Source organism: Lissotriton vulgaris, chromosome 2_1 (assembly GCF_964263255.1).
Source record: "Lissotriton vulgaris chromosome 2_1, aLisVul1.2, whole genome shotgun sequence".
Classification (NCBI taxonomy): Eukaryota; Metazoa; Chordata; class Amphibia; order Caudata; family Salamandridae; genus Lissotriton; species Lissotriton vulgaris.
Window position 1 is genome coordinate 1,833,084,341 of NC_141687.1, and position 12,701 is coordinate 1,833,097,041.

The window sequence follows — 12,701 nt, forward strand, 5'->3', positions numbered from 1 at the left end:
CGCCCATGGAATGCCCCTTCGACGCAAAGTGCTGCGTGTGAAGCGGCCGTATTTACAAGGAGAGGAAAAGTCACGCAGGATGGCTTTTCCTGTCCTTGTAAATATAGAGGAGCCCCCTGCGCCACCAGTACTTCACGAAAAGTGACATACTGGTGGCGCAGGGAGCTTGTAAATCTGTCCCTGCATGTTTATGTAGAGCAGTAATGCATGGAAACCCCTGTTTAAATGTGTACATATAGAAAGGGCTACTGGAATTATGCGGATTATTTATGAGGCAAATGAGGCAATGGAGGGACACATTATAGGGAAAGAAAAGGAAAATGATGAGCATACTCACCACAATCAGCGGCAGGATTATTTCTCTACCCTGTCATTTTAACACAAATTGATATTGTCTGGGCAAAGTTTCACCTCATTAGTATCAGTTTAACAACGGAATCTAGCAATCGGCAACTGAAAGGTGGCCAGTTAACTTTTGAACTTGGTGTGCCACTGTGCAGAAACATCTGTGGCATTTGATACATATGAGCTTGAAACTTTTTATTTTATTTTATTAAATCTGTGCAGAATATTCTGCAGAATTGCATTTTACGAGAACCCCTTCAAACAGGTGATATACCAGGCCTTCCTGTACCAGGCACAATGCTTGTCTGCAGTGTTTCCCCGCCCACCTCGGTGCACATCCCTCCACCCTCAATCACCCCTCCAGTGCATGCAAGGCCACCGTTACCAAAGCAAGCGGAAGCCATGGGCCAAAGCCTGCCAAACAGCTGGTACCCGGAGTCAGACAGGCCAAACCTTGGCTCACCTCCCAGAATCCTCTAGTGCCTGTCAGCGAACCCTTTGAAAGCTTTTCAGATGAATTCGGTCATTGCAGGAGGTTTGTTATTGGCTGAGGGGAGCGATGTGTTAATTAGTCATTTGAAAGGCTTCTTGCATAAGGTTGGCAGGTCTTAAAATATATTGTTCGGAACAACTCGTCATTGACCCATAAAAAGGAAAACTAAAGGCATGTTGCCCATAGGCACGCCATTGAAGATGCAATAAAAATTAAAACAGCCCGTGATGGAGAAGGCCTTGTGCCTGGTGGTGTGCTTGCCTTCTGTGTCCTCTTAGAAGTGGAAGCGCCTACTCTGGCGAGGTGTCCAGTCCCTGAAGTGGGCTGCTCGTCCTGGGAGCAGATGGAGATTCTTGGGTCTCTCCGAGCTTGTGCTTTATTGGCGTCTCTGTGGATTCTCTGACTCCATCCCTTCCCCAGCTGGAACCAATGACAAAGTCCAGCTAGGACCTCCATCTGCCCAGCGTCTATTCCAGGCCCTGTTCAAAGACTTGTGCACATCCCAGTTAGGCAGAAACCCACCAGTCTCTCAGAGGTCATAAGAGGAGACCATGGTGGCCATGTAAAAGTTAAAATATTATTCATTAATGTGTGTCCTTATTCTCCATGCTCACTTCCGACTGGCTACTTAGATTTCCATCCACTATCCCTAGATCCACCCTCAAGAAGAAGTGCGTTTCTCAGTTGGTGAAGAAGGTTCCGACTTCCTCAAGCTAAAATGTATCCGACACTGTGTCGTGGAATCCAGTTGGCTTAATCATTGGACTGAGAAGGGAGCCGAAACATCTCACTGGCCGACCAAACTTGCCCTGGGTTTCTCTCCCCGCATTCTCTTCCCAGACATGTGATCAAGGGGACCCATATTTTAGCTCTTTTTGCCTCGGGGCAACTTGTGTCAGTCTTACGTACGTAAAAGACTGAGTTCAACCATTCAGCCTTACAAGGACCAGAGGTAGATATCCACTGCTTAAAAATTTCTCTTCACCCCAGTAATATTAAATAAAACAACAGTTTGCTGCTATAACCCTGGGGTGCCCCCAGTCCTGGGGAACAACAGAAACCAATCAGTTCAGGGCTCACCTCCATGCAATCTCCGGAACATACCACTCAACCTTTCCGACCTCTCCCCAATTCCTGGATACTGGGACAAGCCACGAACATAGGAAAATCGTTGGCATAGCACAGCCCGTACTTCTTGCAAAGGGCCTTCTCCGATCCTCGCAACTTAGCCATTCTCCTAGGTGATCACAACACTCAGTGGCCCGAGAACAAATGGTTTCTTCTCACAAAGGCGGTTTTACTGTGCTAGACAAAGTACACATAGATACTTGCCCTACCAGATCTATGCGTGGCCTCGGCAAGTGCTCTTCCCACAACATCACAGACAGGCAGAAGTCTCCGTCCATGATTTCCAGAACTAACCAATACCACACTGACACTGCCTTCTGTCACTGAGGCCCATCAATCAAATCTTCTTCCAGCTCATTTGTGCCACTGTTCTCTCCCAGAGCCTGGGCCCAGCTATTCAACTGATATGACTTGAATTTAGAGGTGGATCCCTCAGTAAAAACAGAGTTTCATGGCCTGGAGCGGCTCATCTAAATTCAAAATTCTGACATCTATAAATCCAATTGTCATCCTATCTTTCAAACACTCAGGGGTACCAGGGGAATCCCAGGCTGGGGCAGCCTGCTGTAGTAGGGCAGACTTGCTTCTCGCCTTGATCTGTGCCCACAGTAGTACTGCCGCCAGTAGAACATTTCACCTCACCTTTTTGAAGTATCTAATGTCGCCAAACTTGTCATGAGCTTAGAGTCTCCCCTCTTCACCTCATTCATCATCGCTTTAATCAAGTGGTTACCCCCAGAGCCACTCAAATCAGTCAGGAAGGAGCTGAAGTTTGTAGGCTGAAAGGCCGAGGCATAGAGTTGAAAGTCTGGCAACGCAATACCTCCCTTGTCGTATTTCCCACAACGTTTTTTCCTTGGTATTCTTGAATCCTTGGGGGCTCAAATAAAGGAATGTATTTTCCTGTGTAGGTTTTGTAACCAGGCTCTCTTAAAATGTAAGGAATGGCATTAAAAAGAAAGGTAAAGGGTGTGGGGGGGGGGGGGGGGGAGGGAGGGGCTAAAGGTTGCCTTTGTGTACTTCATTCCTGAGGCTTAGGACATGCACTGTGATAGATCACTCCTGTTCCCGAGCCCTGGGCGAGTGAGTCCCTGGTAAAGCAGTCTTTGCTGTACCTCTGGGACGAGAGCTCGCAGACGCATATGTAGTGAGTAGCCATCGCTGTGGCCTTGGTGCACGCAGCACCCTCCTCGCTTCCTTCTGTCCATGGTGCAGTCTTTCTAACTGAGATTTTGTTCCCCAAGGAAGAGTCACCCTTTCGAACGTGTCAGAGCGGAAGGACAACATGCGACTGGGCTTGAGCCTGACCACCAACCCCAAGGACAACAGCTTTGTGGTAAGAATAAGCATATCTGCATCCTGATGATACACCGGACTGACTGACTGACTCCTACTCTCTCTGTGCGGCCTCTGTCTCTTGTTGCACCCATTCAGTCATCAAACTACTCTTTATGTAACTTACATCAAACTACACTCTCAACAGATCCATCCTAACGCCAAACTACTCTCTGTGTACACATGCGTCCTAATATCAAACTATTCCTGCGAACAGATCTGTCCTAATGTCAACCTGCACTCTGTCTGCTGATCTGTCCTAATGTCAACCTGCACTCTGTCTGCTGATCTGTCCTAATGTCAACCTGCACTCTGTCAGCTGATCTGTCCTAATGTCAACCTGCACTCTGTCTGCTGATCTGTCCTAATGTCAACCTGCACTCTGTCTGCAGATCTGTCCTAATGTCAAACTACTCTCTGTGTACACATACGTCCTAATATCAAACTATTCCTGTGAAGAGATCTGTCCTAATATCAAACGGCACTCTGTCTGCCGATCTGTCCCAATATTATACTATTCTATGGGTTCACATCTGCCCTAATATCAAACTACTCTCTGTGCACATCTGTCCTAATATCAAACTACTCCTCTCTGTGTACACATCTGTCCTAATATCAAACTACTCTCCGTGTTCACATCTGTCCTATTATCAAACTACTCTCTGTGTTCACAACTGTCCTAATATCAAACTACTCTGTGTTCACATCTGTCCTATTATCAAACTACTCTCTGTGTTCACATATGTCCTAATATCAAACTACTCTCTGTGTACACATCTGTTCTAATATCAAACTGCTGGCTCTGCATAGATGTGTCCTAATACAGAATACTCAGTGAGCACCTCTGTCCTAGCGCCAACCTTCTGTATGTGTACAGATCTGTCCTAATGTCAAAATGAAGATCTGCAGATTTGGAAAGATCTGTCCCAATATTATACTTCTCTCTGACTCTCTGCGTACTCATCTGTCCTAATAGCAAACTACTTTCCGTGAACAGATCTGTCCTAAAGCCAAACATCTGTAGTTGTACAAATCTGTCTTAATGTTAATATTGCTCTTGGTCCACTACTGATGAGTCCCAGTATGAAACTGTTGACGTGTACAGATCTGCACTTAATAGCAAACTTCTGTCTGTGTACATTTCTATCCTAATGTGAACCTGCTGTCTGGGCACAGTTCTGTCCTGATATTAAACTACTTCCCGTATAAAGATGTGTCCTAGTGTCAAACTACTCTATGTGTACGCATCTGTCCTAATATCCAACTGCTTTCTGTTTACAGATTTGCTATAATGTCAAATTGCTGTCTGTATAGCAGGCTACTCTCTGGGTACAGATCGGTCCTACTATACGACTAATCTCTGTGTACTGTTGTGCCTTGTATCCAACTCCTGTCTGTACCGATCTATTCTAATGTCAATGTTGTCAATTTGCTCTTTGTGAGCAGATGCGTCCTGATGTAAGAGTCTCTATGTGTACACATCTGTCCTAATATCAAACTACTATCAGTGTGAAGATCTGTCCTAACATCAAAGTGCTGTCCATGCACAAATCTGTTTTGATATCAACCTGCTTCTAGTGCGGGTGGGTCTGCCCATCACATTGCTGTTGTCTAGATACTGTGTTACATGTGTCTGTGTGTAGAGCGCTTATTTCATCCTCATGTTCGTCATGTGCAGTGGTCTGTGCTTGTGAAGGCCCTACCATAACACAGTTATACGCTGTCTACCCAAACAAACCCTTTTTAGCAACACTGGGATAATGGAAGACTGGGCGAAAAAAAAGATACCTTTCTAGCCTGTACCATGTAGTTTGCATGTAGCTCTTTGATGGCACTTTGTAGCTCACTGTGTTAGATTACGATGGTAACTTATGGACTGCACAGTAACAAAAGGGTCTACGTGACAAAAGCAGTAACCCACTAAGCTATGCACCTAAAAAAACTGTTCTGTGATCTTCATGGTACTCGTCCTTTGCAGCAGGCATATTAACCCTCTGTGCTACCTTAGATGAGCCAAAACTGCCACTAGACAAAACTCAACTCTCTCTCCAGCAGGTACATTGATCAACAGAGTTATCTTGACATTTTTAATGTTGCCTGAAAACTACCAGATATTCAAGGAACTTTGCAGCAGGTGCTTTCAGAACTGCTGCACTGCTACAAAAATGTCAATCAGTAGCCAAACCGGCCTCCTCTTCCTTCCAGCCTCCCGTGGAAATGCCTAATGCCCAGTCCGGGCAGTCTGGCCTTGGCCCCGGGGGATGGGGTCCCTTTGCTAGAAAAACAGTAATTTAGGGTGAGCAGATTCAGAGTTTTGGTAGAGTTGTAGGGTTCTCCATATAAAGGAGCTGCTCCCCAACTAAACCTGGGAACTACCCAGAGTTGCCTGCTTCATTTTTTGCAAAATTTGTGCAGCACACTAAGCTTAAAAGGGTATGTTTTCATATATGTCGGATATTACGGCAGGACCATTCAGGAAATCACTTTTGCTTACCGTGATTTTTAAAGCAATATTTATTGTCTCTACAACATGTTTTGGCTTGACATCTTCTACTTGGACCTAATCTCCACACACTGATTTCCCCTATACATATCATATAGTCCTTCTTCATTGTCAATGACCCTTAACAACTAGACTGACAACTACCAATACTTCTTAGAGTATATCAGCTGCCATTTTCTGATTCTATTTAAGTTCTAAATGTGTCAGTCAAAATACATTACTTGCTAGCCAATTCATCATACATTGCAAAAAGCCCACTTATTCTATTTATAAGAACATTTTGCAAAAGATTTTTAACCATCATCTGTCAAAACCTACTTGACTGAACTATTTTAAAGTGCTTCCGTGTGACACTAATCCACAACAGTAAAGTGCTACATGCATTAATTCAACGGCCTAAGGTGCGGAAGTGTATTTAAAAACAAAGTTCATCATGCAATTGTGCAATAAACATTTGATAAAGTGCAATTTGGTAAAGTACAATATGATAAAAAGGTTTTAGCATAATAATTAAACGACTATAATTCATGACACATTTACAAAATACTCATTGATCAATAATAATGCATTATTCAAGTTATTCCTAATAATGATTTCACTGATCAATTATATAAAAGATTAAAGCAATGATCTCACTTTGTCACTTAACCAATCACCTAGTCAGAAGAAACTACAATTTTTCATTTGATAATGAGTCATAATGTGTATCTTATGATTCTTGCCAATGTTATTGCAATCATCAAAATCAGCCTGGACTCCCGTCTCCTCAATTCCAACTCTCTATCCCCTCCTCTGGATGTATTCTTGTATGAATTATGTCAGAGTATTTGAACCCCTTCAAAGAGCTTTGATGAGTCTCCATGAAATGATTGGTCATTGGGTAGCTCCTACGCAGTTTTTTATCTCTTTTACGTGTTGTAAAATCCTTACTTTCAATGTTTTAATAGTGCTGCCAATATAATATTTACCACAATCACATTCCGGGACATGAGCTACAAACTCAGTATTGCTTGTTATTCTTTCTTTTATCTTGATTTTCCATCCTTCAATGGTTTTATATTCTTTAGTGTTCTGGCCATAAAGACATGCTTTTCAAACATCACATTTCATGAACCATTTCCCAAATTCCTCAGTCATTCTGTGGAGTTTCTCTCGGGCTGTAAAAATGTTGTGTTAAAATGTCTCCCAGGATAGCAGTTCTCCGATAAGTGATGTTAAGATGTGGACCCACAATGTCCTTTATGTCCTCATCATGTTGTAGGATATGCCAGTTCTTCCTTAAGATTTTTCTTAATATCAGAATGTACCAAATTCTATTCAATGAATAGTCTGCATACATTTGGGTCCTGACCATCAATTGCACTTGCTATTAATGTGTCCCTGAATCTTCTGATCTTAGTGGCAGTTTCCTTATCAAACTCCTCCTCCGCTGAGCATATTGTGTAAGTTCTTAAAACCTGGCCATATGGAATACTCAATTTTAATGCCTTCAGGTGCCTACTGTTTGCACAGATATCATAGAATTCACTGCTGTCGTTTTTCTATGAACTGTAGTATATAGGGCATTTTCCTTTACAATTAGAACAATATCCAAAGATTCTATGTGGGTAGCACTGTATATTTTAGTTAATTTGATATTCAGTTCAATTTTATTCAGAACCCTTGTGAGCGCCTCCAATAAATGGTCATCCCCATCCCAGAGGGTAAATAGATCTTCAATAAAGCGGGTCCAGATAACCACATGCTCCATAAATGTATGATTCTCCTCAGCACAGGCAATCTCCTTCTCCCATCACCCCATGAATACATTTGCATATGTGGGGGCGAAGGAGGTCCCCATGGCTGGTCCCTGTTGCTGCAGATACAATTTGTTTTGAAAAGGAAAACAGTGTGTTTTAAACAATATTCCAGCATCCGAATTATCATTTTTGTATGCTCCAAATATTTTAATGGTCTGTCTCTCAAAAGAAAGTACTCACAAGCTTAAATACCATTGACATGATTGTGTGCAGCATATAATAACACCATATCTCGTGTCACCTTGATGTAGATTGATTTCCACGGAACCTAATCAATTAAAAAAAAAGATCTGTAGTTCCTTTATGTAGGTGGTTAGCCTTGTTACATATGGATGGAGAAATACATCCAAATACCTCAAGGTGTTCTCTAACAGAGTTCATTTGGAACTAACAATAGGTCTCATTGGTGGTCTGTGGAGATCTTTGTGTATTTTAGGAAGGAAATAATTAGTTGACACTTTTGCATTGGTCACCCACAAATAGTTATAGTCTTCCAGAAGGCCATCATTCAACACTTTATTTAGCAATGTATGATATTCAGTTTCCATGATTTTTAGCGGTTATCTTTTAATACTAGATAGTGTTTCTCTTTTCTTAACTGTCAATGAACTTCCGATAAGTACATTCTCTTATCCATATGTTGTGTTATATTATGTGATATTTATTTGCATAGTGCACTAATCACCCAAGAGGGTATCCAGGCACTTGAACAGGTGTGTAGTTTTGTGGTCCTCGAGGTGCTTATATGAAGAGCCAGGTCTTCAGCTTCTTGCAGAACTAAAGAATTGAGGAGAAGGCTCTGTTGTGTTGAGGGAGGCTGTTCCATGTCTAGGGTGTGATGTTCGACAATGAGTGACCTCCAGTTTCGCTTTTGCGGATGCAGGGAATGTGTGCGAGTGAGGCATCTGGTGGGTTGGTGGAAGTTTATGCGGCAGTTCAGGTATTCTGGTCCTTTGTTGTGTGGGCTTTGTATGTATGCGTGAGAAGTTTAAATTGTTTGTGCTTGTGAATGGGGAGCCAGTGAAGGTTCCTGAGGTGCGGTATGATGTGGGTGCAGCATGAGAGGTCGAGTTTGAGTCTTGCATCAGTGTTCTGGATGGTCTGGAGTCTGTGTAGGAGTTGTTTGGAGATTGCGGCATAGAGAGTGTTCCCGTAGTCCAGCCTGCTGGTGGATAGTGCATGTGTGATGGTCCGTCTTGTGTTCTGAGTCAACCATTTGAAGTTTTTTCCATAATTTTCCAATGTTCTATAATGACTATGTTGCCTCCTTTATCCAACGATTTAATTATTAGGGATTAATTGTTCTTTAAAGCATTGATATCTTTCACATCAATCCAAGTAGAGTTGCCTCCTTGTCTCCATTTTCCTTTCCTTCTCAGTCCTCCACCCCACTTCTCTTGGAAGAGATCAACTTTATTACCAGCTGGTAATCTAGGGCAGAATTTGCTTTTTGGTTTGTATTGACTGGCCATCATAGCATTGGTGTTAAATCCCATTCTGCCAATGATCTCTGTCTCTAACACAACAGATGGATCCTGTTCATTGTGGGAGTTCAATTGTATAGTCATATTATAATCTGCCAAATGGCTAATCTATGTTAAATCCGGTGTATCCTTGATGGTAAAATCTGACATTTTAAAATGTCCATAGGATGGTTTTCTTTCTTCTTTTATATATTAGCAACAGCAAAAGCTTTTCACTGACATCGAACTTAGAATGGGTGGCAGTCACCACTGTGTTAGGTCAACCTTCTGGAGTACCGATTGTAATCCCTTTCACAAACACTTGGAGGATATGAGTGGTGCTTTGTACTTGATTTTTTTGTAACCATCACTTACTTTGAGCTGGTGGTTGCCATTGGGGGCCACCCACACTTATTTTTAGGGACCAGAACTTATTTTCCTGCATCAGACATTTTCTGAGTGAAGTGAGGAAAGAACGCACAGTTCGCAAAGATGGAGGAAGAGAAAGACTGCAAAACCATCATAAACAGAGAAAGTAGGAATCTGCAGGAGTGAGATGAGGCTCTGGTAGTGGGCTAAAGAGTCATGGGGAGGATTTCAGACTTCCAGAGTTGGTATTCGGTGCTCTGATGTTTAATTGCACCGGCTGCGGGCTTCCGAGCAGAGATTCAGGCATGGCACTCTCTCTTTTACAAATTAGGCGCTGGTTAGAACCATATTTCAAAACAAAGCACCTTCGTGTAGGTGGGAAGCATGAAACCTAAAATGTCTTTTAGATTGTCAAAAGCTCCTCTTAGTGTTAGAAGTGTATGCTGAATTATGCAGAGGTTTAGAATACATCTGGAAACAATGCTTGTCCACCGACATGACGTGTGGCACACTTACACTGTAACACTTCCACCACGACAGACCACATCTTCTTCCTGTGGAGCAGGAACAGCGATGGGTGTCTGTGGGAGCAGGGAGGATTGGCTCCTATTAGGCTGGGGAGTTATTGGTGACTGGTGGTTCATCCAGTGCTGGTATCTGTTTGTTTCTGTTATTCTGTTGGAGAAGTGAGTGGCTTGTGTGCAGTTTGCATTCAGATGGTAGAGTATTGAATACTCCTTTTTCCAACTCACACTCTCTGTTCTCATTGCAGGCCTGCAGTCCTCTCTGGTCCCACGAGTGTGGCAGCACCTACTACACCACCGGGATGTGCTCCAGGGTCAACTCCAACTTCAGATTCTCCAAGACCGTGGCTCCAGCTCTGCAGAGTAAGAACAGCACATCAATCTATAACTATTGCTCTCACATTCTTCAGCCACCCTGCTACTGCACTGAGATTACACCACGCACATCTCAGCACTGCACAAGCAACATTCCGCACTCATCTCAGCATTGCACAGGCACCATTCCACACATATTCCAGCACTGCACTGGGACCATTTCTACACACTCTGGCACTGTATTGAGATCACTCCACCCACATGCATGGGCACCGTGCCACACTCATCTAAGAACAGCATGGTCATCTTACACACTTATCTGAGTACATAGTGCGTCACAGGCACCATTCCACACCCATCGTAGCACTGCACTGGGGCCAGTGCATACCCGTTCATGCACTGTAATGTTACTTCACCACCCACATCTCAGCACTGCAATGTACAATTCTCCAATAACCAGGGTCAGATCGGTAAGGCGCGCAATCAGGAAATGGCCGAAGGGCTGTAAGCCGAGTTCTAGCTGTGGGCTGCTTTTTTGGGCAGCCTCGGGGCTGTCTGTGCTGTTAGGATGCATACAGCGGCCTGGTGGGTGCCTGAGTCGCCTTCCAAGAGGCAGATAGGCGAAGGTATCACTCCCTTTCTCTCGCTGGGCCGACCCATTAATGTATGCTGATTAAGCGGGGTCAATGGGCCTGAGCAGAAGTGGTCTCACTTGCATTCATGCATGGCTCGGCAGTGTGAACTAATCTGTGCATTTTTTTTATCTAAGTGAATTTAATAAAATAGTAGGGGTGGGCGGAAGTCGCGAAGAGACTTTCGCGGAGAGGCACAGAGATTGAACCAATCTCCGTGCCTCTCCGCATATTTCCGTTACGTGACACCTGCCGCCGCCTGCCCGCCCGCCTCCCGCAATATTAAATATTAAAGCCTAAAACAAGATTTTAAAAACTTACCTTATCGTGAGGTCATCTACCTGGTCTATCTAGCCTTCTTCGTGGAACTGCGCATGCGCGCGAACCTGCTCATGTGTATTCTCCGCCAGGAATGCGCATGGGCAGGCTCCCGCGCATGCGCAGTTTCAAGAAGAAGGCTAGATAGGCCTGTAAGATGACCCCACAATAAGGTAAGTGTTATTTAAATATTACTTTAGGCTTTAATCATTGTTTAATATTGCGGGCGGGAGGCGGGCGGGAGGCGGGCGGGAGGCGGGAGGCCAACTTCCATTCCGCCCCCGAGTGTGCGGAAATGTGCCCCGTTTCTCCGCCTTCTTTGCAGAAGGCAGAAGGGGCAAATCTCCGCACATTCTGTGGGCGGAACAGAAATGTCCGCCCACCCTTATAAAACATGCCCCCCACCCCCTTTCTTTTCATAAGACTTCACTGAAGCAGTGTTTGGGAAAAGGCAATACACAAATGTGGCCAACTTTTTTTTTATGTGCCCGGGCCAATTTTTGTTCCCAATCCAACCTTGCCAATCTCCCCAGCACTGTATTGAGATCATACCACACGCATACCAGCACTGCACGGACACCATCCCACGCTCACTTGCCATGTGCATCATAACACTGTACTGGGAACATTCCACACCCATCTAAGCACTGCACTGGAACAATTCCAAAATCACTGCAGCACTGTATTGTGATCACACCACCTACATTCGTGCACTGCATCCATACTTATCAGAAATGTATTGGTATCATTCATCAATCACCCCAGCACTGCACTGGGATCACATCATGTACATTCCAGTCCTGCACAAGGATCACACCAGTGCTTAATTTGAGCCAGTAATTTCCGGTGCTCAGCACCAGCACTTAAGTGTCTGCACCGGCTCTAGTGACAGTCTACCACATGGTGGCACTGTCTGTTTAATTTTGAGATGAGCACAAATACCTTGTCTATTAAGACAAATCGCTTTGAAAAGGAATAATCCCAGCTTCTCATGTCATTATTAAAGCTTTGTGTGTCCTGAAATTGTCTGAATTGTCATACTTGTAAGAGTGTGATGGTTAGGTGTTATGTTGGTACTGTCATTGACAGCGCTGGCAGGGGCAATGCTTGGTGCAGGCTGCAGTGGCCTTCCGAGAAGGGCCCTGGCACTTACTTTCTTTTAAAAAAATTAAGTACTGGATCACACCCCACACTTCTCAGCATGACTTTCGGCCGATTTCTCACTCATCACAGTGCCGCATTGGGAACACTGCACTCACATTCCTGCACCCCATGGAAAACATACCTTGCACCTTTCAACATGACAGCATTACTTACTTGCCACCAGCACTGCTCTATTATCACATCATCCCAGGCATTTGTCAGCACAGCACTGGCATTACATCAACATGTACACCGCAGGACGGCAGTGGGAACCTTCCCCACTCACCCCTCTATAGCACCTCCGGCGTCCTGGCTGCCTACTGGTACCACCTCA

The 12,701-nt window shown here is 44.2% G+C and overlaps 1 protein-coding gene across 4 annotated transcripts in view; it reads left to right on the top strand.

Annotated features, from left to right (window-relative positions):
• ITGA11 (integrin subunit alpha 11) overlaps positions 1–12,701 on the top strand; it is a 592,938-nt gene that overhangs the window by 176,414 nt on the left and 403,823 nt on the right. For 3 of the 4 annotated variants that reach the window (XM_086957973.1, XM_086957974.1, XM_086957975.1), the window contains 2 exons: positions 3,211–3,302; positions 10,208–10,322. In XM_086957973.1, coding sequence (XP_086814099.1) covers positions 3,211–3,302; positions 10,208–10,322 — 207 coding nt within the window. The remainder of the gene's footprint in view (positions 1–3,210; positions 3,303–10,207; positions 10,323–12,701) is intronic. The other variant, XM_086957976.1, reaches the window with a different exon arrangement.